At 41.6% G+C, this 27,777-nt stretch overlaps 1 protein-coding gene across 1 annotated transcript in view; it reads left to right on the top strand.

Moving 5' to 3' along the window:
• The window catches only part of LOC127567422 (probable E3 SUMO-protein ligase RNF212), a 72,570-nt gene extending 49,399 nt beyond the window's left edge, over positions 1–23,171 (top strand). Inside the window, exons 12-14 of the mRNA XM_052010310.1 lie at positions 7,994–8,184; positions 10,529–10,561; positions 23,122–23,171. Of these exons, the coding sequence (XP_051866270.1) occupies positions 7,994–8,184; positions 10,529–10,536 (199 nt within the window). The 3' untranslated portion in view covers positions 10,537–10,561; positions 23,122–23,171. The remainder of the gene's footprint in view (positions 1–7,993; positions 8,185–10,528; positions 10,562–23,121) is intronic.
• The last annotated feature ends 4,606 nt before the right edge of the window (positions 23,172–27,777 follow it).

Raw genomic sequence — 27,777 nt, 5'->3', positions numbered from 1 at the left:
TGTATTTTGTAATTTTTGTTGAGTGTTGTCTCAGAGAATCAGGAACACTTCTTCAGACAATATGAGGGGACTCTGAGGTTTCTCTCTTCCTTTAGGAGCATCATTACCTACCTCCCTAGCCATTCCATTGGATTCCAAGCTTCTGTGTTAATTCTGCCCTACCTACATTATTTCTTTTGGTTTTGGAGGGGTTGCAGTTCATCAGACTTTAAATAAGTCCTGGGAATTAAAATCATTCCGGTCTCATGAGGACTAAAGAACACAATTGTTTAAGTCCACACAGCCTTGATTTTTTTTTTCCCAGGTTAAAATAATTTCTGTGTGGAAATTGAATTACACATTTAATAACATAAAGCATTTGAACATAGGGAATGGAGAGTTAGTGGTCTGGCCAATTTCATGGGCAGGATATTTTAATGATCAGGCCTGTTGATGTGAGAGATCAAGTCAGTTCTGGATCGTAAACTTAGTAGGTCTTTAATTTTTACAAACAAAGTACTTTTTTTCTCAAACTCTATCAGCAAAGATGTTTAAAGCTGATAGAGTGGGAGTGCAAACTCTGTGCCATGGTTCTTGGTGCTGACAGTGAGCGATGAGGCCACTGCAGACTGGGCAACATTGAAGTTCCTGCTGGCAATGGTTAGAGGCTGTTCTAGCACAGCACAAGGTAATCAAAGCAGGTGGGGCACTCCCTTGAAGGGGAAGTGAGCTTTGGCAGTATGTGTTGCCATGTCACTCCCCCCCCCCACCTCCCCCCTTTCACCTGGATTCACCTATGAATTGCCAGCTCATGCTCCTCCCTTCTATTCTGGCTTATGCCATCTTTCTTTCCAATCCTGATGAAGGGTTTTGGCCTGAAATGTCGACTGTTCATTTCCCTCCATAGATGCTGCCTCACCTGAGTTCCTCCAGCATTTTGTTTGTGTGTGTTGCTGATATGTTGTTCCTTGCCTTGACAGGAAGTGATTCTATACATTGCCTCCTTCCTTACTCCACTTCCTACATCTCCTCTTCCTCCTGCACTGCAGCTCCTTGCAAGGGCTAAATTTGCATTTTCCTGAGATTGTACAGCACTTAGCAGATCACAGAAAATCCTGAGTTGTCCTATTGTGCACTGAAAGCTTGGTATAAAGGGCCTATTGGGTTCAGTTCAGTTTGGCAGCATGATTTTTGCAGCATGCACATTGTCTGCATATGCTTACATTGCTTTAATTTTGTGCTTTTTCTGAATAAGCAATGGTATATGTTATCCTCCATTGTCTGTTTAGTTGTGTGCAACTATACATCTATGGCACTCCCTCAGTTGACAATGTTACATAATCAATGATCTTACTTCTGTTTTTCAGATATGATTATCTTTGACTAAGTGGTGTTTGTCTTCAGACAGAAATGGTTCGCCAAGTGAGAACTTAATTTGTCCCTAGCAATGGTCATAGAGTTATACAGCATGAATATGGGCCCTTCAGCCCAACTTGTCCATGCCAATCAAGGTGCCTTCCTGAGCCTGTCCTATTTGCCTGCATTTGGCCCATTTCTCTCCAAACCATTCCTATCCTGAACCTGTTCAAATGTCCTTTAAATGTTGTAATTATACCCACTTCTACCACTTCCTCTGGCGGATCGTTCCATATACCCACTACCCTCTATGTGAAAAGCGTGCCCTTCATGTCTCCTTTAAGTCTTTTCCCTGTGCCCCCTAGTTTTAGACTTCCCTGCTTTGGGGAAAAGACTTGTGACCATCCACTTTACCTCTGTCTCTCATGATTTTATAAACTTCTATAAGATCACCCCTCAGCTTCCTTTGCTCCAGGGAAAACAATCTTAGCCTATCCAGTCTCTCCTTACATTTCAAACTCTCCAGTCCTGACAATATCCTTGTGTTACCTGTTTGCTCTTTATGTACTTGTAGAATGTCTTAGGATTCTCCTTTATCTTTTCTGCCAAGGATATCTTGTGTTCCGTTTTTGCCTTCCTGGTTTCTTTCTTAACTGTACTCCTACATCTCTTGTACTCCTCAAGGGATTCACTTGATCCCAATGTGGTCTTCATTGTTTTTTCTCCCCCCCACAAGTCTAGTTAGTTTTCAGTCTGGGCTGCAGATAACAAATTCATCTCTTTCCTCTTCTGAATGTTAGTGTAACATCTGCAGCCTTCCAATTCTTTGGCTCCCTGCCCACATGGAAGGAAGGTTGAAATAATGTGATCTCAGCTTCTGGTATTCTACCTTTAAGCAACCTAGACAACATTCCATCTGGTCTGGGATTCTTGTTAACACAGAGTAGTGCCATGCTCCTTCATTCTCTCTAATTTTCATAAAATGATGCATCATAGAAAGAGTTTATTCATCTTTCATTCCTAATCTGTCTGTTTAGCCCCAATTTTCTGCTCTTTCACCGTATCCCAGGAAAATTATTCCCTTTAGATTCCATTTTGAAAACTGTTGAATCTTTTGCCAATCACATTAAAGCCATGCTTTTTTCTTACACTGGAAACAGTTTCTTCACCCTTGACGTGCTCTATTTTCTCTTACAATCTCACTGTCTTCTTTGGTGCAGACATGCAAGGTCTTTAATCTTGTCTTTGAGTTTCTGGCCATTCTAATTGGCTATTCTTTTAACATTATTCCTTCTGGCTTTTTCTTGGATGTCAAGGATGACAGCTGACAATTGGGAGCCTTTTAAATTGTGGGTAAAATGAGAGCTGGCTAGTGGGAGTCTTTTAAAAGAGAGTTAGTAAGACTGCAGGGACATCATGTTCCAGTAACAGTAAAAGGCAAAGATGGCAAGACTAGGGAACCTTGGATGATGAAGAATATTGCAGGTTTGATCAGGGGGAAAAAAAGGAAACATATGGCAGGTATAGACAGTTGGGTTCAAGGGAGTCTCTTGAGTAACATACAGTGTGTAGGAGAGAAGTTAAGAATTTATGAGAGTAAAAAGGGACCATGAAATATCCTTGGCAAGATTAAGGAGAGTCTCAAGACATTCTATGAGAATATCAGAAACAAGAGAGTAGCCAGAAAAACAGTTGGTCTCCTTAGGGACCAAAGGGGTAATCTATGTGTGGAGCTAGGTAATGTGGACAAGTTCCTAAATGAATATTTCTCATCTGTATTCATCTAGGAGAAGGACATGGAAGATAGTGAGTTGAGGGAAGGGTACATGCATAATCTGGAGCAGGTCAGAATTAAGAAGGAGGAGGTGTTAGATATCATGGAATGGATAAGGGTTGATAAATCCCCAGGGCCAGATGAAATCTCTCCCAGGTTACTATGGGAATCAAGGGAGGAGATAGCTGGGGGCCTGAGGGAGATTTTTACATTTTATCTAACCACAAGCAAGGTGCCAGAAGACTGAAGGCTAGTGAATGTTGTTCCTTTATTTAAGAAGGGCAGCAGGGATAAGCCAGGTAATTACAGGCCAATGAGCCTTATGCCACTGGTAGGGAAATTATCGGAGAAAATCCTAAAGCATAGGATTTATTTACAGTTGGAAAGGTAGGGGCTGATCATCGATAGTCAACATGGTGTGGGGAAATCCTGCCTCACTAATTTGATTGAGTTTTTTGAGGAGGTAGCTAAGAAGACTGATGAAGGCAGGGTGGTTAATTTGGTCAGCCTGTTTTGGGAAAGATGTTAATAAATTAGGATGAGTGCAGAAAAGATTTAGTAGGATGTTGCCTGGACTTGGGGCCTCAGTTACAAGGAGTGGTTGCATGGACTAGGACTTTGTTCCCTAGAATATTGGAAATTGAGGGGTGACCTGATAGAGGTGTATAAAGTCATGAGGGGCATAGACAGGGTGAAAGCACATAGTTTTTTTTCCCAGAGTGGAGATGCTAAAAACAAGAGGGCATAGGTTGAAGGTCACAGGCGAGAGATTTGAAAGGGACATCAGGGGCAGTTTCTTCATGCAAAGGGTGGTGCGTATTTGGAACGAGCTGGCAGAAATAGAGGTTGAGGCAGGCACATTAGCAACATTTAAAAGCCATCTAGATAAGTACATGAATGGGAGAGGTTTAGAGGGCTATGGCCAAACGCGGGCAGATGGACAACACCGTTGACATGGATGAGTTGGGTCAAAGGACCTTTTTCCATGCTGTAAGACTCTATGATTCTAAATGCTGTCTCTATGGACTTTATTAAGGCATCTGACAAGGTCCAATGTGGTAGGCTGGTCCAGAAGTTTTAAGGCATGTGGGATCCAAGGCAAACTAGCTCATTGGATCCAACATTGGCTTGGTAATATAGTGCAGAGGGTAGTGGTAGAAGGACACTTTTCTGACTGGAAGTCTGTAACCCAGTGGTGTATTGCAAGGATCAGTGCTGTGAACCTTGTTGTTTGTGATATATTAACAACTTGCACATGAATGCAGGAGGTATGATTAGTAAGCTTGCAGACGACACAAAAGTTGGTGTGGACAGTGAGAAAGGTTGTCTTCGGCTACAGCAGGATATAGTCAGATGAAAAGTTGGTGGAGCATTGGCAGATGGAATTTAATCCTGGCAAGGGCTTTGTGATGCATTTTGGGAAATCAAATATGAGTAGGATATATACAGTAAATGGTAGGACGCTAAGGAATGTTGATGAACAGAGGGACCTTAGGATCCAAATCCATAGTTCCCTGAAAGTGGCAACACAGGTAGAAGGGCTGGTAAAGAATATATATAGCATGTTTGCTTTCATAGGTTAGGACTTGGAATATAAAAGTTGGGACATGATATTAAAATCTTACAAAACATTGGTTAGACTGCACTTGGAGTATTGTGTTCAGTTCTAGTCTCCACACTATAGGAGGGATATAGTTACCCTGGAGACAGTGCAGAGGAGATTCACCAGGGTATTGCCAGGTTTGGAGGACTAGTTATTGGAGACTTTGGATAGGCTGAGCTTGTTTTCTGTGGAGTGAAGGAGGCTGTGGGGTGACCTGATAGAAGTATATAAAATTATGAGGCATAGATAGGGTAGATAGTTGAAATCTTTTTCCCATGGTTAGGGATATTTAAAAAAAAGGCATAGCCTTAAAGTGAGAGGAAGGAGATTTAAGAGGCATCAGAAGGAAAAGTTTTTTTTGTTCACAGAAGGTGGATGATACCTGGAACTTGTTGACTAAGGAGGTGGTGGAGTCAGATAGAATTACTTTGTTTAAGGGACATTTAGACAGGCACTTAAATAGGCAATGCATGGAGGCTGTGAACCTAATGCAGACAAATGGGATTAGTGTACATGGGTTGAAAGGTTGGAATGGATGTGGTGGGCTGAAGGGTATGTTTCTGTTTTGTACAAATATATGAGCCTATGATATAAATCCCTCCGGAAATAGTATCAGAAACTTGTAATGTATTTTTGCATTAATTGTTAAATATCACCTAATGGGATGTAAAATGCAATCTGATTAATATTTTTAAGAGATTCCATTTTATCATAATTATGAAAGCTTGATTAACTCTTTTCTAAAGTGTTGTACAGACTCCAAATCTGATATAATCTAGAAAATTTAAATAAATTCATTAAATTAAAAACAACTCCGTCAAGCATATATTTCAACTAATTTAACAAATGCTTTTGAGCTACGGTACAATGCAAGGAACAGATAAAGCAGCAAAATGGTCTGGATGATGGAATTGATGGCTTTGTGGCCAAGTTTGTGGATGATACAAAGGTAGGTGAATGGGCAGGTAGTGTTGAGGAAGCAGGGAGTCTGCTGAAGGACTTGGACAGGTTGGGAGAATGGACAAAGAAGTGGCAGATAGAGTACAGCGTAGGGAAGTGTATGGTCATGCACTTTGATAGAAGGAATAAAGGCATAGACAATTTTCTAAAAAGGAAATGATTTCAGAAATCAGAGGGGCTTGGGAGTCCTAGGGTAATTGAGTCGGTAGTAAGGAGGGCAAATGCAATGTTAGCATTCATTTCGAGGACTAGAGTATAAAAGCAAGGATGTAATGCCAAAGCTTTATAAGGCCACATTATCAGACTACATTTGGAGTATTGAGAGCATTTCTGGGCCCCATATGTAAGGAAGGATGTGCTGGCACTGGAGAGGGTCCAGAGGAGGTCATGAATATAGGGGTTAACCTATGAGGAGTGTTTGATGGCTCTGGGCCTAGACTCGCTGGAGTTTAGAAGGATGAGGTGGGATCTCATTGAAACCTACTGAATATTGAAAGGCCTGCATAGAGTGGACGTGGAGAGGATGTTTCCAGTAGCAGGAGAGTCTAGGACCAGAGGGCACAGCCTCAGAATAGAAGGACATCCATTTAGAACAGAGATGAGGAGGAATTTCTTTAGCCGGAGGGTGGTGAATCTGTGGAATTCATTGCTACAAATGGCTGTGGAGGCCAAGTCATTGGGTATATTTAATGCGGAGGTTGCTAGATTCTTGATTAGTAATGATGTCAAAGGTTATGGGAAGAAGGCAGGAGAATGGGGTTAAGAGGGAAAAATAAATCAACCATGATCAGCCTGGTGGAGCAAACTCAATGGGCCAAATGGCCTAACTCTGATCCTATGTCTTGTGGTCTAAAGTTTGTAACAGTTTGCTCATTCACACTCATTACATTAAATTGCAGACTGCCCTCATTGTCCCACTGTAATTTTGTATTAAAGAATAAAATAATTAAAAAGGTTTTGAAGATATAACAAGGAGGGTCAATGAGGACAATACATTTGATGTGGTGTACATAGATTTTAGCAAAGTGTTTGGAAAGGTTTCATATGATCAATTTGAAAAGTAAAAGCCAGTGGAATCTCAGTGAAAATTGTGGTTGGATCTCAAACTGGCTCAGAGGGAGAAAATAAAGTGCACTAGAAGTTCTCTTCCTGCTGCAATTTCAACCTAAACTTGGCCTGTAAGCAAAACAAAGATATATTATTTTACAAAATTATTGCTTTAGTTTAAAAATATTGTGGAAAAAAGATAGTCCCATTGAGGATGCACTCTCAAAGAAACTTAACTTGCACAGTTGACACCTTAAGGAAGGAGATACTAACAGGATACTGAAAGGATTTATGAACATCTTGCCAGAACTGCAAGGTTTTTAATGAAGGGGAAAGACTGGCTAAACTGGGAGTGTTTTCTTTGCAAAAGGCGTGACTGAAAGGAGATTTAATTAAGATATTAGAAGCCTGAATAGAGGGAAGAGGACTGACCTACATCCCTTATCAGTGAGATCAGTAACTAGGAGACATAGATTTAAGTTAATTGGTGCAAGGGTTAGAAGAGAGTTGAGGGAAAATGATTTTGTTCAGAGTGGTGGTGAGTGGAACTCACTGCCTGCAAAATGACGAAGGCAAAGTCCATCTTCACATTAAAAAAAATATCTTGGATGAGCAAGACTGAGGGTTCAGAGCTGGTATTGAGAAAAGACTGAATTTCTCTTTTACTGCCAACATTTTCACAGTGGACCTCCTTCTCTACCAAAAATTTCTATGATTTTCATTTCTGTATCACTGTCTTCAGTCAATTACAGTACTGTTTTGCACTAGCCTTTTTTAAAAGCTCTGTAAATGGATGATTGTAATTCCTTGCACCATGGAGTGGAGGACCCTGGTTTTGTGGCTTTGTTTCCCCGCAAAGTGAGGTTAGGACTGGTACTTCTGGGGAGGCTGAGTACTTCCTCATAAATTGGAAGTTTAGGTGAAATAAGGGAGGTTTTTGCAGACCCATAATTCAGAGATGTAAATGTATATCTTACACAATAATACTAGCAGTCCATTTTACTTGCCATTTGATGTGAATTCAGAGGAAAGGGAAATGCAAAGGAGTACCAACAAGCTGTTCTGCTCATTTTCCACAATTTCTGAAGACCAATTTCAACAAATAAACTGCCTGGAAATGAAACAAGAACATTTATTTTCCAACTTTATTGCTATAGTTAAAATCAAGTGAAAGTCAGATAGGCCCATTGAGGATACATTTTCAAAGAAACAAAATTTTACAGTTGGCAATTGACTGTTCATCTTTATGCTGTTCCTTTTTTTTTAAAAAAAAGGACTGCAGCTCACTCAACACCAGTGCAACAGATTGGACTTGCAGGCTCTCTGACATCTGGTTCTTTAAGTCACGGAGGAGGATCCTGGGACACTTCCAGCTACAGAACCATGCTATCTTGTTCTTCAACGCCGTCTTCATCACAAACATCTGTCTCGAGGCCTCCCATAACCATTTCAAATCTCCTTATGAGTAAGTATCGTTCTTTCTCAATTCCCTCATGTTACATGATGAGTGCAAAACTAGTACTTAGAAATGGGATATATAGAAAACTGGCTTGGGTACCACATAATGCCAAATTATTTGCAACTCAGCCATCATTATTGACAAACATGAAAAGAATAATAGATTTCTTTCCATGTCCTTTACAAATTAGAAACTAGCTTTTTGCTATCAGCCAGTGCTGAAATTAGTGTTATTAACTAAGTGGCTTACTTGTAGTTGGCAGAGATTTTATTTACTTAGCAGTTATTCCACTTGGGCTGTTTTCATGAACCTTCTTCCTCTCAAAAAAAGTTTTAGGTAGAAACAATATTTGCATTGGTCGGAAACAATTTTGGGTATAAACCATATTTGCATTTGGGAATATAGTAACAACAAACTACATTTAAGAGGGGTCACTAATGTACTGAAATAGGTAGAGATATTTAACAGGAACATTATGAAACAAAGTTTGACACAACTATAGAAAGACATCAGAACAGATGACCAAAGGTCTATTTTGAAGCAGAAAAATGTTAGGCAGCGAGGGTACTTTAAGGAATTTCAAAATATAGGGCCAACTTAGAAGAGGCAGTGGAGTTGGGTGATGTGGTTGACTTTGATAAGGAGCGTTTAAGTACTGTGGAAAAGCTGGCAACCAGATTGGAAGGATTTAAACATAGAATTCTGGAAAGGATTGGCATGAATTTGGGAGGATACAACATAGTCAAGGATTTTGTAAGGGGAAGGAGATTTTAGATGAGGTGTCCGTCTAGGTGGTACAGATTATGAATTTAAGTTCTGTTGCTTTAGTGTGTTTGGAGATGGTATACATTGTAGGCATAGTATGCTGGAGGTTATTATTTATAAGGGATTACCACTAAATATGTACTGTGGAAATATTCAACTGAATGAGTTCCTGAAGACTTATGGCAGTGAGAAAATGTGTTTCATTATTCCTTTAAACTAACATTTCTAAAAAAAAAGTAAAACATGCAGATTGTTTATTTTAAACAGCTTTTATAAATCTGACTTTTCATGGAAGATTCACAACATGTTAAATATTAACCCATGAAAGTGGGTGGGTTGAAATTGTTTAAGTAGTTAAAATGTAAGTCGTCCAGAACAGAAAAAAAAAATCTACTTAGAACAGTCCTTCTTCAATTCTTTAACATGAGCCGGGGCCAACCTGATCACAAGACATAGTAGGTTATTTGAATTTCATAATGTGATTCTTTCCTCTTTTTTTAAAGAATTATTTTATTTTAACCACATGCAGATTGACTTCCTAGGCTTCGGGAGATCTGGTAGTTGAAAGGAAGCAAACAGGGATTAAACCATGAGACAAATAGTTTTAGGCATTTTTTTGACCTGGAGCATTTCCTCCAGGTCCATCTCCCTGTGCTCATCTCTCCAACCACATTCTGCACAGTCGGAATGTCAGCAGATAAATATCATGGGATTCCCTGAAAACTATCTGCTCCCCCAAATACTGTTGGAGCCTTAACAACTACCTAATGCCCTGATTATTGTTTGCTCTGCTACTCCTTCTGCACCATCACATCCCTCTTCCTTCCTAGTCTTGCATTTAGTTCTGTTGATCACTGAAGCAGCAGACCCTCTTCACTTACCTCACAATTGGTCTCCCTTGCACTGTGTAACACAGATCCCTCTATTCACAGTCTGTCTGACTCCAACAATGTGCTTGTAGACTTCAATTCCATCACACTCTAATATACACACGTGTCATGCACATGCACACATATATTCACACACATGCACAAATGCTAAAATCAAAGCCTGTGTATTCATTTATTATAAACGTGAATTTATAAACTTAATAAATTTCCATTGTTCAGGGTTTTGGCACAAAAGTTATCATCTCCCTTGTATGCATTCTCACATACAGGAAGAACTTAAACATTTCCCGAGTTAGAAGAAGCATGGTTAACCATATGAGAATCCATCAGTAGCCTTGAAGGATTTACAATTATAAAAGTTTGTTACTGCAGGAACTTTCGCACATGAAGATATAAAAGTAGTTGTCTTATTTCCTATAATCCTCTGAAAGTTTATACAGCAGGTTCAAAGCCAACTTGTCTGTTTGTTCATGACAGAGGAACAGTTTACATTGGCTTCTAAGAAAGAGTAATGAGCAAGATGAACACCAAAAGGTGATTTTGTGCAGCAATGAGAAAAGTACAATCCAGAATTAACAATATTTTGAAGTATTATAAATAAAAATTGCCACAGATGTTAATTTCCAATTTACACATGGTTACTTTGTACTTTTTTGGTGCTGGTTTCTCTCATGCATAACTTTTCTATTTTTCAGGACCATAAATTACTTGGATAACAAAAATGGCAGGTAGGGCAAAATGGATTTGTTTAATAAATACATTTGAAATTCTGTTTTAGGCGTTTAGAAAGACTATCTAGCCAAATAAACTTGCAGTTTGAATGAATTCACGGTTGTTAATTTTTACTGCATGGTATTATAGAACAATTAATTGTGAATCAGCTACCTGTTTCACATCTCTTAATTTCGATTTCAGATGCCTATCTTTGGTATAGCAATTAGATGTGAAGTTATTCACCATAGATTCTAAAGTAGATCTTGATGAAGAAAGGCTTTGTCACATTTGATCTCAATCTTCCAAAATATGATCCATGTTGTTTTGAGGGATTTGTTATATTGTTAATGTATAGCAGTCAGATTTCAGTATGATGGGAAGTGCATTTTTCACTGCAAGTCAGCATATAAGTGTTTCTCAATGCTGGCCCAGGAAAGTATTGGCAGAATCTTCCAATGGATTTGGCTATGTTGCTTTTGTTTATTTTCTTCTGCCATTGATTGCCAGCATAAATTAATTTCTCTCTCTTTTATCAGGGTCTTCTAACTATATTCATGTATTAGAGAGAAAACCAAGTTAATATTACAGATAGATGACTTTCAGCAGAACTTGTCAGTTTTGATACAGAGAAAGTGAGTTACCTGAAATTGTTGAATTTGATAACAGTCCAGATGGCTGCAATGTACCCATATACAAGATGAGCTGCTAGTCTTCAAGCTTACATTGAGCCTTGTTATAAAAATGCAGGAAGCCACAAACATATTGGACAGAGTGGAAGTATGATAGAGAATTAAAATGACAGGCAACTGGAACTGCAAAACAATAACTCAATCTGTACTTGCTTTCTCCAGGTTAGAGACCATATTGTGAGCATTAAATGGAGTATACTCAATTGGAAGAAGTATAAGCAAATCAATGCCCCACCTGGATGGACTGTTTGGGTCCCTGGATAGTGGGAAGGGAAGAAGTGAAAGGACAGGTATTGCATCTCCAACAGTTGCATGGGGAAAATGCCATGAGAAGGGGAGTGGTTGGTGGTGATGGAAGAATGGAGCAAGAAACCGTGAAGGAAACGGCCCCTTTGGAATGTTGGGAGGGGAGGAGAAGAGGTGTCTAGTGATGGAATCATATTGAAGGTGGCAGACGTTATGAAGAATGAACCATTGAATGCAGAACCATATGGGTTAGAAAGTGAAGTCTGGGGGAACTCAGTCCTTGTCATGAAAAGGGAGATTGAAAGCAGAGTATGGGGAATAGATGGAATGCTAGCAAGGGCTCTATCAACAGTGATAGAGTGCAAGCTGTTCAGGAGGAAGGAAGACATCTCATTTGTGCCTTTGTGGAAAGTCAGAAAGTCTCGTCATCAGAACAGATAAGACAGAGATGGAGGAACTGAGAGAATGGCATAGTCCTTCTAGAAGGCAGGGTGGGGGGAAATATACTCAAGATAACTGAGGAATTGTAATGAATGTCTATTGCTAATTTATCTGCTGAAACAGACAGAGAGATCAAGAAAAGGAAGAGTCAGAGATGGACCATGTAAAATGGAGGTGTAGAAATATCTTTTTACAGACGGTGGCAAATCTCTGGAATTCTCTACCCAGGGGGTTATGGAGGCTAGATTATTAGAAGTATTTAAGCTAGAAGCAGATACATTTTTGAAAGATCAGGGGATTGAGGTATATGGTGAATTGGCACAAAAGAGGCCAGCGTAGATCAACTATGATTATATTGAATTGCGGAGCATAGTTAAGGGTCTGGGTGGCCTACATCTGCTCCTATTTTTTTGTGTTTGTGTGAAGGTGAGAGCAGAGTGGAAATTAGCACTAAAAGTAATGAATATTCCAAATTCTATATGAATATTGGAAATAGCACCAATACAGTTATCAATATATTGCAAAAATAGTTGTAAAGTGGCCCAAGCAGGACTGAAGCAAGGGCTCATGCGAGTTCCTATACCTAGATCTTTGATCTGGAGAAGAAGTTGTTCAACATGGTCAGCTAGGCAGATGAGTTTGTTGGTGGAGGATAACCAGTAGCGCTGTTCATGGAAGAACCAAAGGATCCTAGACCCTCCTGATGTGGGATGGAGGTGTTGAGGGATGGTAAAGACATAGACATAGAGATGGTGAAGATGAGCCAGTTGGAACTAGGAAACTGGAAACAGTTGTACATTGAAATATTTGTCCACACAATTTGTCCATTTGTGTGAACATTTTTAACTGCAATAATGTTGTATTTTCAGTAGAGGTCAGTGACATCCTTAAAAAACTTAATGCATTGAAATCACAGACTGGGGATTAGTCTACACCATTTTTTTGGTGCTGAAACATTGCAGGCAACCCTAATGATGTTCATGAAAGTTGCATAAGGAATGAGAACTCAAGTGTAAGATTGACAGAACAATGTTGTTGGGTTTGCATGTGTAACGTGGCATTGAAACCGGCAGCTGAATAAATAGATGCTGCTCTGAAGGGAGATCAGTGGGAGAGTGCTCCTAAGGGATTAGAGAATAGGCTGATGAAGAACAGTGTTTACAGGAAGCAAATTGGCCTTGGAGACCCTGCTGGCAGGAACTTGCCAGTGTGGTCTCCGTAAGGTTATGTGTGCAGCCTGTGAACGCCTGCACCTTGAGAAGGCAAATGCCCCACCTGCTCTGCCTGCTCCTGCAGGCTGAAGGGAAAGTGGTCGAACTATTCTTTTCTTGAATATGGAATTTTAGTGACTTTCTAATGCAGCAGCAAACTGTGGAATGTGGCAAAGATCATCATCAGCAACAACCCGGAATGACCCTGAGGCCGAGAATCTGAGATTGACTGTGACCCACACCTCTGTGGGCAAAGCAGTCAAGGCACACTTCTGAGGTTGTGTTGGAGGTCATAGGAAGTCACAGATCTCACTGGGTATAAGCAATGAACTTTGAGTATGTGACCCTTTAAATAGTACAGTTTCAGGGGAAGTAGCTTTACTAAAACCTAGTTGTTCTGTGAGTAAATTGTTTTTCAAACAAGTTGGGTTGGAAATCTCAGTGCAACAAATGTTGCATGATGCATCACTGTTGATGACATTGAGAGATTTTTGGCAGAATAAAAGTGTTGGGAGCGCAAAATTCTTGCTGAACAAGGAATGGATGAATTTCCCAGTGGGTACTCAGACAGTTAAAAATATGCAGAAAATTGCTGTGCTCCAAGTTAAACTGATTTTCAACAGAACAGCTGTTTTAAAGTTGTGCAAATTATTTTCTTGACAATGTTTATATACATTATTTACTATCCTTTTTTTTAAAATCTGGTTTACCTTAGATAAGTATGTTAATTACCATCCCATCAACGTGCTCTCATTTAGACATAAAGAAGTCATGGTAAAGCAATCATTTGACACCTGCTCAACAATTCTCAGTTTGTCTTCCACCAGAAATAATTTGTTCCTGACCATAATTCAAACTTGGTCTGGAAAAGGACACAAATACCAATACAGAGGTAATAGCTGCTACCCTTGAAATCAATGCTAACAGTATTGGGGATCAAATAATAAACATCCAGTAGTTGAAATTATATACCAGACAAAAACAGTTGTGGTTATTGGAGGTCAATTATCAAAATCCCAGGATAGTTCTGCAGGGATTCTTCAAGGAAATTTCCTCAGTCAACCACCTCGAATAGCTTCATTGACTGAAATCTCAATCCATCATAACATTGGAATTAGAGCTTCTCATTGGAGATTTCTCATAATTTGTCATCAATCACGTCTCTGGAAAAAACAAAATAGCTCATGCCATTACATGGATGGACCTGCATAATTTCGAAAATTATCACAGCAAGTAACATTATGCCTCGTATGTATCTGGTAGTCTCCATCTGGGATAAGATAATGCCTCAATACATATTAGTGACATTTAATGGCAACACAGCACCAATTCTCCCACCAGAAATATCTTGAGCTGTCATTTGCCAAAAGTTACCTGAACTGATCGTACGAATAATTTGGTTGCTCGAGTAAGGCAAAGGCTGGGTACTCTGCATCATTTCAAATTCACTCAACCATCTGGAAGCCATAAGTGTGATTGGAATTTCCAGCATGAACAAATGGAGAGTAAGTGGAAGAACACTAATAAAGCTTAACACCACTGATGACAAACAAGCTACCTGGTCAGTACCTCTGAGCACAAAATCCAATTCCTAATTTTGGAATCTGCAGGATAGACTGCAGCAAGACATAAAACATACCCTGACAGCATCTCCCAGTCCTGCAATCTCTCAGCACAACAGCAGTAACATCATGGGAATGCCATCATCTCTGTTCTTCCCTTCAAATCACATCCTTCCCCAATCTAGACATCATGGTCAGAGATTCCAGGGAATCATTGGGAACACTGCATTTCTTCAAGAGCCTTTTGAGCAGATCCTTGAATCGTTCCTCTGTCCAATCTGAACATAGAACAGTACAGCACAGTAGAGGCACTTCAGCCCACGATGTTGTGCTGACCTATATAAACCTTATCCCCATTCAATCTATCCCTCTCTCTACTTCACCTCCCATAACCCTCTATTTTTCTTTCGTCCATGTGCCTATCTACATCTCTTAAATGACCCTATCGTATCGGCCCCTACCACCACTCCAGGCACCCACCACTCTCTGTGTAAAAAAAAACCTACCTCTGACAACTATTCCTGAACTTTACTCCATGCACCTTAAACAGGTGACCTCTAGTATTGGTCATGGCCACCCTGGAGAAGAGATGCTTGCTGTCCACTGTCTATGCTTCTCATAATCTTATACACTTCTATCAAGTTGCCTCTCATCCTCCATCACTCCAAAGGGAAAAGCCCAAACTTGCTCAACCTCTCCTCATAAAACATGCTCCCCAACCCAGGTATATTCCTTGTAAATCTCCACTGCACCACTAGTGACTGAACTCCAGGTCAAATACTCCCCTTCTACAACCACTCTCTGCCTTCTGTGGGCAAGTCAATTCCGAATCCACACAGCCAATTTTCCATGGATTTCCATACCACATGACTTTATGAATGAGCCTACCATGGGGAACCCGTCAAACGCTTTGCTAAAATCTATACATAGAACATAACAGCACAGTACAGGCCCTTCGGCCCACGCTGTTATGCCAACATTTTAACCTACTCTAATATCAATCTAACCATTCCCTCCCACATACCCCTTCATTTTTCTGTCATCCATGTGCCTATCTAAGAGTCTCTTAAATGTCCCTAATGTATTTGCCTCTACCAGCACCCCTGGCAGCAGGTTCCCTTCACCCACCACTCTCTGTGTAAAAAAAAACTGATATCCTCCCTGTACTTCCCTCAAATCACCTTAAAATTAAGCCCCCCCATGTTAGCCTTTTCGGCCCTGGGAAAACTTCTTTGGTTGTCCACTTATCATCTTGTACACCTCTATCAGGTCACTTCTCATTCTCCTTCGCTCCAAAGAGAAAAGCCCTAGCACACTCAGCCTATCCTCAGAAGACGTGCTCTCCAATCCAGGGAGCATCCTGGTAAATTTCCTCTGCACCCTCTCTATGGCTTCAACATCCTTCCTATAGTAGGGCGACCAGAACTAAATACAACATTCTAAGTGTGGTCTAACCAGGGTTTTATAGAGCTGCGACATTACCTTGCGGCTCTTGAACTCAATCCTCCGACTAATGAAGACCAAGACGCCATATGTCTTCTTAACAATCCTATCAACCTGTGCGGCAACTTTGTGGGATCTATGAACTTGGACCCTAAGATCCCTCTGTTCCTCCACACTGCTAAGAATCCTGCCATTAACCCTGTATTCTGCCTTCAAATTCGACCTTACAAAGTGAATCACTTCACAGTATTCCTGGTTGAACTCCATCTGCCACTTCTCAGCCCAGCTTTGCATCCTATCAATGTTCCATTGTAACCCTCGACAACCTTCTATACTATCCACAATATCACTAACCTTCATGTCATCTGCAAACTTATTAACCCACCCTTCCACTTCTTCATTCAAGTCATTTATAAAAATCACAAAGAGCAGGGGTCCAAGAACAGATCCCTGTACTACCTTCATCAATTTGTGCTGTTACTTCCTCAAAAAATTCTATTAAGCTCGTGAGGCACGACCTGCCCTTCACAAAGCCATGTTGACTATCCCTAATAAGACTGTGCTTCACCAAATACTCATAAATACTGTCCCTAAGAATCATCTCTAATAGTTTGCCCACCACTGACATAAGGCTCACTGGTCTTTCATTCCTTGGATTATCCTTTTTACCTTTCTTGAACAATGGAACAACGTTTGCCATCCTCCAGTCCTCCGGTACCACTCCTGTGGCCAGGGAGGACTCAAAAGATCATCGTTAACAATCCAGCTATCTATTCCCTCGCTTCCCATAGTAACCTGGTGTATATCCTGTCTGACCCCGGATAATGCTTTTTTGTACCTCCAACACTGCTCCTATCTTAATCTCGACATGCTCCAATACATTTGCCTTTTCTATGCTAACTTCACATTCGTCTTGTCCCTCTCACTGGTGAACATTGAAGCAAAATATTCATTCAGGACCTCCTTCGCTTCCAGGCAGACTTTTCCCCCCCTTATCCCTGAGTGGTCCTACCCTCACCCTAGTCATCTTCTTATTCCTCACATATGTGTAGAACACTGTAGGGTTTTCCTTAATCCTACTTGCCAAGGCCTTCTCATTGTCCCCTTCTAGCTCTCCTAAGTCCCTACTTAAGCTCCTTCCTGGTTACCTTATGATTCTCAAGAGTCCTATCTGATTTTTGCTTCCTGAAGTTTAAATGTGTTTCCTTCTTCCTCTTGACTAAACCTTCCACCTCTCTTGTTAACCATGGTTCCTTCACCCTACCATCCTTTCCTTGTCTCAATGGGACAAACCTATCTAGAACCCCATGCAAGTGGTGCATTTACCATTTCTGTTCCCAGTTTATACTCCCAAGTTCTTGCCTAATACCACCATCATTTGCCCTCCCACAATTAAATATTTTCCCATAATGTCTGCTCCTAACTTTGTCCATGGCTATGCTAAAGGTCAGAGAGTTGTGGTCATGCCCACCGAGAGGTCTTTCATCTGACCAGGTTCATTGCCTAATACCAGATCCAGCATGGCCTCTCCTAGTCGGCCTGTCTACACACTTCCTGTACACACCTAACAAATTCTGCCCCATCTACCTTTTGCACTAAGGAGGTGCCAATTAATATTAGGGAAGTTGAAGTCACCCGTGACAACAACCGTGTTATTTTTGCACCTTTCCAAAATCTGCCTACTTATCTGTTCCTCAGTGTTCCGATTGGCTAGTTAGGGGCCTATAGATTACTCCCAATAGAGCGATCACTCCCTTCCTGTTTCTGACTTCCATCCACATTGACTCAATAGACAATCCTTCTATGATGTCCTTCCTACAGCTGTGATATTATCCCTGATTAGCAATGCCACCCCCTCACCCCTTCTACCCCCTTCCCTATCCCTTTTGAAACTTCTAAACCCCAGAACCTCCGGCAGCTGCTCCTGCCCTTGCGACAGCCAAATCCCTGTAATGGCCACATCATCATAATTCCATGTACCGATCCATGCTCTAAATTTGTCACCCTTATTCTTAACACTTCTTGCATTAAGATAAACACATTTCAACCCATCTAACTGATTGAATTTATGCCCCATTCCTGACTGTCCTTCCTCACCTTCTCTCTACACACCGTATCTGCTTCTACACCAACTGATCCATCTTCTAATCTAACACTCTGGTTCCCATCCACCCGCCAAGCTAGCTTAAACCCTCCCCAACAGATCTAGCAAATCTGCCAGCAAGGACATTGGTCCCTCTCCAGTTTAGATGTAACCTGTCCCTTTTGTACAAGTTATACCTTCCCCAGAAGAGCTCCCAATGATCCACAAATCTGAACTCCTGCCCCTTGCACCAACTCTTCAGCCACTCATTATCTTCCTATTCTATCCCTCCCTGGTGCGTGGCACAGGTAACAATCCAGAGATTACTACTCTTGAGGTCCTGCTTTTTAGCTTCCTTCCTAACTCCCAATTCTCGCTCTTCAGGACCTCATCTTACCGATGTTGTTGGTGCCACTGTGCACCATGACTTCTGGCTCCTCCCCCTCCCCTTTAAGAATGCTGTGCACTCGATCTGAGACATCCCTGACCCTGGCACCTGGGAGGCAACATATCATCCGGGAGTCTCATTCTTGTCCACAAAATCTCCTGTCTGCCCCCCTAAACAATTAATCTCCTATCACTATCGCACTCCTCTACCCCCCAGCCACAGCGCCAGACTCCGCACCAGAGATCCAGCTCTCCACCAGTGTTTCATTCCGCCGCCCCCCCCCCCCCCACACACACAAACAGTATCCAAAACGATATGCTTATGTACTTGTTATCAAGGGAAATGGTCACTGGGGTATCCTGTACTGGCTGCTAATTCCTTTTCCCTCCCCTAACGGTCACCCAACTACCTACATCCTGGACCCTAAATGTAAATGCCTCCTGGTAACTCCTTTCTCTCATCTCCTCAGCTTCCCGAATGATCCAGAGTTCATCCAGCTGCAGCTGCAGCTCCAGCTCCCTAAAGTGGTCTGTAAGGAGCTGCAGCTGGACGCACTTCCTGCAGGTGAAGTCATCAGGGACACTGGTGGTCTCCCTGATTTCCCACATCCTGCAGGAGGAGCATACTTCTGCCATTCCCACTGTTCTACACAAAGAAAATTACAAGTTAACAGCAAAAGAAAGAGAACCTACCAGAAGCCTCTGCTCACTTACTCCGCCTCTTCATTCTGAAGCCTCCTTAGCCAAAGCCTCAGCTCCCCACTCTAACACTGTCCACTCCAACAATGGCCGCTCTGCTTGACCCTAACTGCTTCTTACTGGCTAATTAGCTGATCAACAGGCCTGTCCACTCGCCACAACAAGAACAACAACAATGGGCCTACCTTTGCAAACTGCTTCCCGCTCTCGTTCTTGCTCTAGTTCTCGCGGTACTTACCATGGCAACGAGACTCCCGCTCCTGTACTGGGAGTGGTAACCTGGTAATCTCTTTACACAACAGTGCTCAAAATAGAATGTTCATTTCAGAAATTTAGTGCCCAGCATGCAAGTGACACAGCCAGCCAAATGTAGCTAACTTTTTTTTGCTGTAACTAGAGTCCTTTCACAGGTGCTTAAGCTCGTAAACAACTGCAGCAAATTGTGTTGCTGAATTCTCATTAGCTAAGCAATCATGATGTACCTTGGTACTTGTTTGAAAGTTCTGGTGATGAGGCATTTTGTGAAATGACTTTGATGGTTTGCTCAGAGCAGCATTCAACAGGATCAATTATCAACTTTTCCCTCGGGGTCTTGTGGACATCCCATTCAGACCACTCCCAAATTGTCTTGTGGTCAAAGTTGGTCCTGCTGCACAAATTCTTCTGCAAAGGACAGGTGGTGCAGCATGGTCCAACTGAATGGAACATTGAGGTAACATAGCAAGGCCCATGCTGTGCAACACCAGAGATGGGTAGAACCTTAACACATCATGACACATGGAATTTACATCTTCACCTTGGTTGAAGAAAGCACAGGTGACTGCTGCAGGGCAAGAGCTGAGTATAACCACTCTTGTATAGAAACACCAAGACCATATCATACCTGATGACCATGTTCTTTCACATTCTCCTACATTCCCAGTTTCGACTTGGCTGTGCCACCCACCCAGTTCTTGGTGCATGTTCTGACTCCTCTGAATATTCTCAGCACCTTCAGTTAATCGAGCCGGAAGGTGAAAGGAATCAAGGATCAATCTGGCCAATTGCCAAAAAACATGGCTTCTCTTTCCCTGCAGTTTTCCCTGGCCCTCAAGGCCAGTTCAGACTGGCCACAGATACACATCAATGTGTGGATCAACAGTGGGTTAGAGCAGAAGATGAAGTTGTCCATTTTCAGCGACGCTTTGACCCGAGTGCCACCACTGCCTGTAGTAGTCACCCATCTTCCCGCCTTATCTTTCCTTATGTTCAGCAAAACGAATCAATACAATGGAACAGAGGAGAGAGGACAGCCTTACCTAACCCCAGATTTGATCGGGAAGATTTCCATTTCTCACCTGTTAATATGCATTTCATGGCTGATGTCTGTGTAGAGCAGTCACATCCAATTATGGATTCTTTCCCCAAATCCTATTTTGAAGAGTGGATCCATCATGTGTGTGATACTCTGTCAAAGGTCTTCTTCTGGCCCAAGTTGACAAGACAATTGCCTATCCCACTGAGTAATGCAAGACTGTCGAAGATCTATTTGCCATATACTATGTAGAACTGGTCAGGGTGAATCACCAGCCCCAGAACTAAATTGACTTAATTGTTTTGTTTTGTTTTAATATTCCTTCTCAGGATCTGTGCCTAATGTTCTTGCCTTTTTGGATGCTAGAGGTCACAAATTTGGGAGGCATTGTCAAATCAGCCTGATTGAGTAACGACACCTTACCTGGTGGAGTTCCTCCTCCAATTCGACCCCCACCAACAGCTGCAGGAGCAGATCCTGCATGCTCTTCTGCAGTTTATGCTTTTCCCTATGACTCTCCCTCACCTTCTGAACACCCTTGAGGATGAGGAACCTCTTTATGTTTGCCTTGCTTGCTTCCCACCAGTACATTGGGGAATCAAAGAAGGGTTCAAGTCCCCTCAACCTGTGCTACTCCTTTTAAATCCCTTGATGTTTTCTGGGGTCAGGAGTTTCATGTACAGTCTCTATGTTCCTCTGCTAGTCTTCTGGACTTCCTGTTGGTGATAGTAGGCAAACAGGAGGCCATGGGCTGCTAATAAAGTAACTTTTGCATCTATAGTTAGAACTCAGATAATTCTTGCATTACTGAGAACATCCCTGGCAACCAAATGAACTGCTGCCATTTATTGACTCAACATCTTTGTCCTTCTCTGGAATTTTCTGAATGAAAAACTCTGAAGATGTGTTTACAGGATCAAACCTCACTTGTGTGCAGGTTGTATGGAGTGTAGCTTTCCATGACCATTCTGGCCACACTGACTGTCAGGTATTAAAAATGCCTGAAGATTTATTTTGGCATGATGCTGGCTTGTTCAGTAATGTATCTCATAACCATATGGCATTTATTGCACCTCCGTTGTTCAGGAATCTGATAGATTTCACAATTTAGATGGGCATCCCTTGTCTTAGCTTGCAAATCTGAAGACGTCCCACCACAAGCTATATCTTTCAGTTCTTCCCCTGTCTACTGCTTCACTCTCTACCCCTGCCCACTCTACTGGCTACTCTGCAATTTTCCTTTCTACTCCCCAGCTTCAGGCCTGTCTGTTGTTCCTGCTGTTGTTGCTGGAGTACAATTCATCAAGCTGTGATTCAGAAACGCTCCGAAGTATACAATGTTAACTGTCATCCAAAATCATAATGGCAGATAAGAAAGCAGTGATGTCCTATATATTGTAGTATTTCCATGGATTTTATTCATTTTCCTTAACTATCATTTTGTTCTCACCTTGACTCCCACTGGCTCGTCTCAAGAAGGCATTAGATTTAAAATTGACCAACCAGCATTTAAACTTGCCTCACTGAAAAGACTTGCCACAGCCAATCTAATTTGGCCAAAGTTAACTGAAGAAGTCAGCAGTTTTACAAATGTGAATTAGGAGCAAGAATAGTCGATTGGCACCTCAAACCTGCTCCACCATTTAATAAGTTCTTTGCTGATCTGATTGTAACTTTAACTCTGGGCTCCTATCTAAAACTGATAATCCACTATCAGAGTATTCAGAAATATCATCTGACCCACAAGGTAATGTTTGCTGCATTCATGTTCTACCTATGGGGCACCAGTTCCCATGCTCCCTTCCCACTCGCCGGAGACCTGGTTCCTGCATTCCCTTCCCACTTGCTGGAGCCCTGTTCCTGCACTCCCTTCCCCACTTGTCAGGGCCTCAGTTCCCATGATCTCTCCTCACTTGCCGGGGCCCCGGGTTCCTGCACTTCCCTTCAAGTTACCATGGTCCTGGTTCCCCTGCTGCCTTTAAATTGACCTGGTTCACTGGAAGATCTATTATACTTTGTAACATTTAAAAAAGTGAATTATAAAAGAGTTGAGGTATTAATCGAAATAGCATCCAATAGTCTGGAAAATCCATCTGTACGGCACCACCAAATCATGCCAGGTTATCAGACTTTTACTGTACCTCTGGTAAGCTTTCATCTTTTTGGTTGCTCTATAAGATATTATGTAAGTCGAGTTCTCTGTGGTCCTCCTCCTAGTGGCCATGCATACTGCTGGATGATATGGGGACCCACTCCTTTTAAGGAATTGAGGCTCACCTGGGGATCACCGTTGGCAAACCTAAGGCTGGAGCATCTAGCATGGCAAGCAACTTGATAGGATGGAAGAGGACTAAACAGGGTCATGGGGCTAGCAGGAACTTGCAAGCCAGATGCTCCTTCTCATTGTCTACCATAGATATAGACATATATTTAAAGGATTTAGTAAACTATAGTATGTGATTAAGTTACATAAAACAATCCAACTTAAAAGTGAAATCATTACATTTTATGCATTACAGAAATTTGAAGATTTGTATCAGCCAGACAACGGCAAAGGATGCAATGTTTATCCATGGATCTGCTCATGAACTAATTCTGCTGTAACTCCTTCAATGATTCTGGTTTATTGTCCTCAAATTGATAGTGTAATGCTGTACAGTTCTTTAAGATGTATTTTATGAAGCAAATTTAATAAATCCTTTTTTTTTTCACTTTTGCTTAAACTTGTAACAAGGTATAATATTTCTGATATTGTGTGTTGTATCTTTGCACAAATAAAAATAGAACTCCACCCATCTTTCTTCTTAATTAATTTATAGATATGGGTGTTGTTGGCATGGCCAACACATTGCCAATCTCCAGTTTCATTTGAGAAGATAATAGTGAGTCACCTTCTTGATTCCATAAGGTTAATATACTCCCGTAATGTTGTTAGGGACTGAGTTCCAGTATTTGGTATGGTAAATCTCATTGTAAGACTCTTGCTCTATCAAAAGAAGGAAAGTTAAAGTAAAGTGATCTATTTCCAAGTCAGGATGGTGTGTAACTTGGTGGGGCCTTGATGATGTTCTCATGCACTTGTTATCCTTGTCCTTCTGTATAGTAGAGGTTGTGGGTTTGAGGAGTGATGTTGAAAAAGTTGCTGAAGAGCATTTCAGAGATAATATGTACGTACTCTAATTGTGGTGCTCTGGTAGTGAAGGTAGTAAGTATTCTTCAGGGTTGGGAATAGAATGCAATCTGTCTGTCTTGTCATGGCCACTGTCAAAATGAGTGTTGTTGATGTTGCACTTTTCCCAGCAAATGGAAAGTACTCCATCACACTTTTATCTTGTACTACTGGATAGTGATAGTGAAAAGATTTTGAGACCATTGGAACGTAAAGAATATTTGAAATAAAAACAAGAGTAGGCCCCACTAGCCATTCAAAAATATCATGGCTGATCTTCTATTTCAACACTATTTTCCTGCCCTATCCCCTTATCCCTATCCCAAAATCTAACAGTCTCAGTTAGAAACATAGGAAAACTACAGCACAATTCAGGCCCTTCAGCCCACAAAGCTGTGCCCAACATGTCCCTACCCTAGAAATTACTAGGCTTACCCATAGCCCTCTATGGGTAAGCCTATGGGTAATACCCATAGCCCTCTGACTGAAATCAATAACTGAGCCTCCAGGCAGTGAGTTACTCACTGCAATACCCTCTTATAGGCTTGCTTTGTCAAAGTATTTATGCATCTAGTCCAGTTAAGTTTCAAGATACTGATGATGATTATATGTTGAAAGGAAGATCAATGATGAACATTGATACACTTTCCCAGACACACGCATTAGTGTCTGGGCTGAAACATAGCACAGATACAGCTTGCGGAGAGTTTGCCCTTTAATTTCCTTTGATGTTTGTTGCACATTTCCTTAATGTCATTCTTGGTCAATCGCTGCCTCATGTCAAGAACAATCATTTTCACCTCACCTTTGGACCAAAGCCATCCTGAAGCCCAGAGCTGAATGGTCCCAGCAGAACCCAAACTGACCACCAGTAAGCAAGTGAATAAACAATAATGGCACACTCTGTGATACCTTCATGCTGATGAATGAGCAGATTAATAGAGTGGCTATTAGCAAGTTTGAATTTGTCTCATTTTTTTGTGGACAGGGCACACCTCAGCAACTTTCTACATTACCAGTGTTGTTGCTTTCCACAGCTTGGCTATTGACAATAGCTAGTTCTGGAGCACGTCTTCAGTATCACAGCTTGGTCCCTTAGCTTTTCCTGTACCCTGTGCGCGCAACCGTTCCTTGATATGTCAAGTGAATCAAACTGGCTGAAGACTGGGATCTTTGATGATTGGGATCTCAGGAAAGGGCTGAGACAGATCAACCACTCAGTCACCAGCCCAATTGATAAGCAGGCTGGAGACATTGTCAGGTACTCTTCTGGGTCAAAATGGAGCAGAGCAACTTTGTGCTTCCATCCCAATATAGCTGTAGCTGACACCTATCAGAAGTGGTCTACTAGGTGGCTAAAGTTTGCTTAGGAATCTTAAGGGAAGAAAGTGAGGTGTGAGGCAATTCCAGATTGTGAGGCATAAGGATCTTGTACCACATTTCCCATGATTGGGCAAAGTTATCGCCAGAGGCAAAGGTTCACGGGATTTCGATCGAGCAACCAACTGAGAAGTGGTAATTGGTTTATTATTGTCACATATACCAAGATACAGTGAAAAGCTTTGTTTTGGATGCCATCCAGACAGATCATTCCAAACATCAGTACATCAAAGAGGTACAAAGGGAAAAGCCATGAACAGAATGCAGAATATGGTGCTACAGTTACAGAGGAAGTGCAGGTAGACAAATAAGGTTCCAAATCAGAATGCTATGTGACTTGCTGATGGGGTTGTAGTCAGAGCTGTTTCCCAGCAATTACTGCTCTTGTCCTTCTCGCCATGGTTTTCATCCTTGGTGAGCTGCTGCCATCTAGTTTATTGGAAGAACATCTCATGCATCCCTCTTGGTTGATTTATAAGGATTGGATTGGATAGTTTGGGTCTGTTTTCCCTGGAGCACGTGAGGCTGAGAAGTGACATGATAGAGGTGTATAAAATTGTGAGAAGGATAAATAGGGTAGCTAGTCGGTTTCTGTTTTTTGTGGTAATATGTCTAAAACTATAAGGCATAGGCTTAATATGAGAGGGAGGTGTTTAAAGGGGATCTGAGGGGTACAATTTTCACACAGAATAGTTGGTATCTGGAATGAGCTATGTGAAGAGGTGGAGGCATGAACAGTAATAATATTTAAGAAGTATCTGTGCAGGTGCATGAATAAGCAAGGCATAGAAGGATATGGAATCAATGTAGGTAAGTGGGATTGGTCCATGATGGTCACTGTAGATGCGGTGGGGCTAAAGGCCTGTTTCTATGCTGTACTGCACTATGATTCCATGCTATAACTCTCTTTCCATCTCTTTACAATTCCTAGTATCCTCACAAGTCATTTCCTATTTGGCTTTGTAATGTCACCAAACTCTGTTTTTCCTCTAAGTGATTAACAATGGTTGATCCCGACAAATGGAGAATATTCTTCATCATGGTTGGAGCTTCAATGGAGAACTTTTGTTTCAGATTTCTGGCATTTGCAGCTTTTTTTTTGCTATTCATTTACTGTTGAAATCATGATAAACACTAGTTCTAACACAACTAGAGTAGTGTGGGAAGTGGGAGTCACACCTTAGGAAAGTGCCCATAGAAGACAGAGTAGGGGTGGAAGGCTGTCATTCTGGCTGGAGGTCTGTGACCGGTGGTGTTCCTCAAGGATTGGTGCTGGGACCTCTGATGTTGTTGATCTGTATCAATGATTCGGATGAAAATGTGGATGGGTGGATTAACAAGTTTGCGGATGACACCAAGATTGGTGGAGTTGTGGACAGTGTAAAGGACTATCAAACAATACAGCAGGATATAGATCAGTTACAGATATGGGCAGAGAAGTGGTAGATGGAGTTTAATCCGGGCAAGTGTGAGGTGTTGCACTTTGGGAGGTCAAATGAAAGGAGAAAGTATACAGTTATTGGTAGGCCCCTTAACAGCACTGAGGTACAGAGGGATCTTGGGGTCCAGGTCCATAGTTCACTGAAAGTGGCTATGCAAGTGGATACGGTGGTAAAGAAGGCATATGGAATGCTTTCCTTCATTGGTAGGGGTTTTGAGTTTAAGAGTAAAGAAGTCATGCTGCAGCTATACAAAACTTTAGTCAGACCACACTTGGAGTATTGTGCGCAGTTTTGGTCACCCCATTATAGGAAGGATGTGGAGTTTGTGGAAAAGGTGCAGAAGTTGTTTACCAGGATGCTGCCTGGATTAGAGGGTTTGAGCTATAAGGACAAGTTGGATAAACTTGGGTTGTTCTCCTCAGATCGTTGGAGGTTGAGGGGAGACCTGATAGAGGTTTCTAAAAGTATGAGATGTAGACAGTCAGAATCTGTTCACAAGGGTAGAAATGTCCCCAGAGGTCATGCTGTTAAGGTTAGAGGGGAGAAGTTAATAAGGCAATGTAAGAGGCTAGTTTTTTTTATGCATAGAGTGGTAGGTGCCTGGAATGGGTTACCAGGGGTAGTAGTGGAATCAGGCAGCTTGGTGGAGTTTAAGAGGCTTTTAGATAGACACATGAATATGAAAGGAATGGAGGGATATGAATGATAGGAGGAGGAGGACATTTAGTATAAATTGGCATCAAGATTGGCAGAACATTGTTGGCCGAATGGCCTGTCCAGTGCTCTACTGTTCTATGTTCCATGTTATATGTTTTGGGCCATCTCTTCCTGTATTTCATGCTGTTGGCCCAGTAGGACTACAAAAAAAGCTCCAATATTTGATAGACTAAGTTCATGTTTGCATCTCACATTTGCTTTCTTTGCAGAAAAACTGAACGATTCCCCTGAGTAACCTCTAATAAACCAACAATGATTCCTGAAGGTAATGGAAGTAGTTTGAGGAGGTTGGGAGTTGGGTGGGTGGGCAGGTTTTTCCTTTGGGAAGGCCAAACTTTCCCTCTACTGTTCACACTGTCTGTTAACTGGATCAACGAGGCACAATTTATCACGGCATGCCTCATGACTATTGACTTCACCAACTGCCTACTTTGCACTCAAATGCCATGCACTTTACAAGCACGACT

This window comes from Pristis pectinata, chromosome 2 (assembly GCF_009764475.1).
Source record: "Pristis pectinata isolate sPriPec2 chromosome 2, sPriPec2.1.pri, whole genome shotgun sequence".
Taxonomy (NCBI): domain Eukaryota; kingdom Metazoa; phylum Chordata; class Chondrichthyes; order Rhinopristiformes; family Pristidae; genus Pristis; species Pristis pectinata.
Note: the sequence above shows the minus strand (reverse complement) of the source record. Positions and strands in the feature narration are given on the sequence as shown.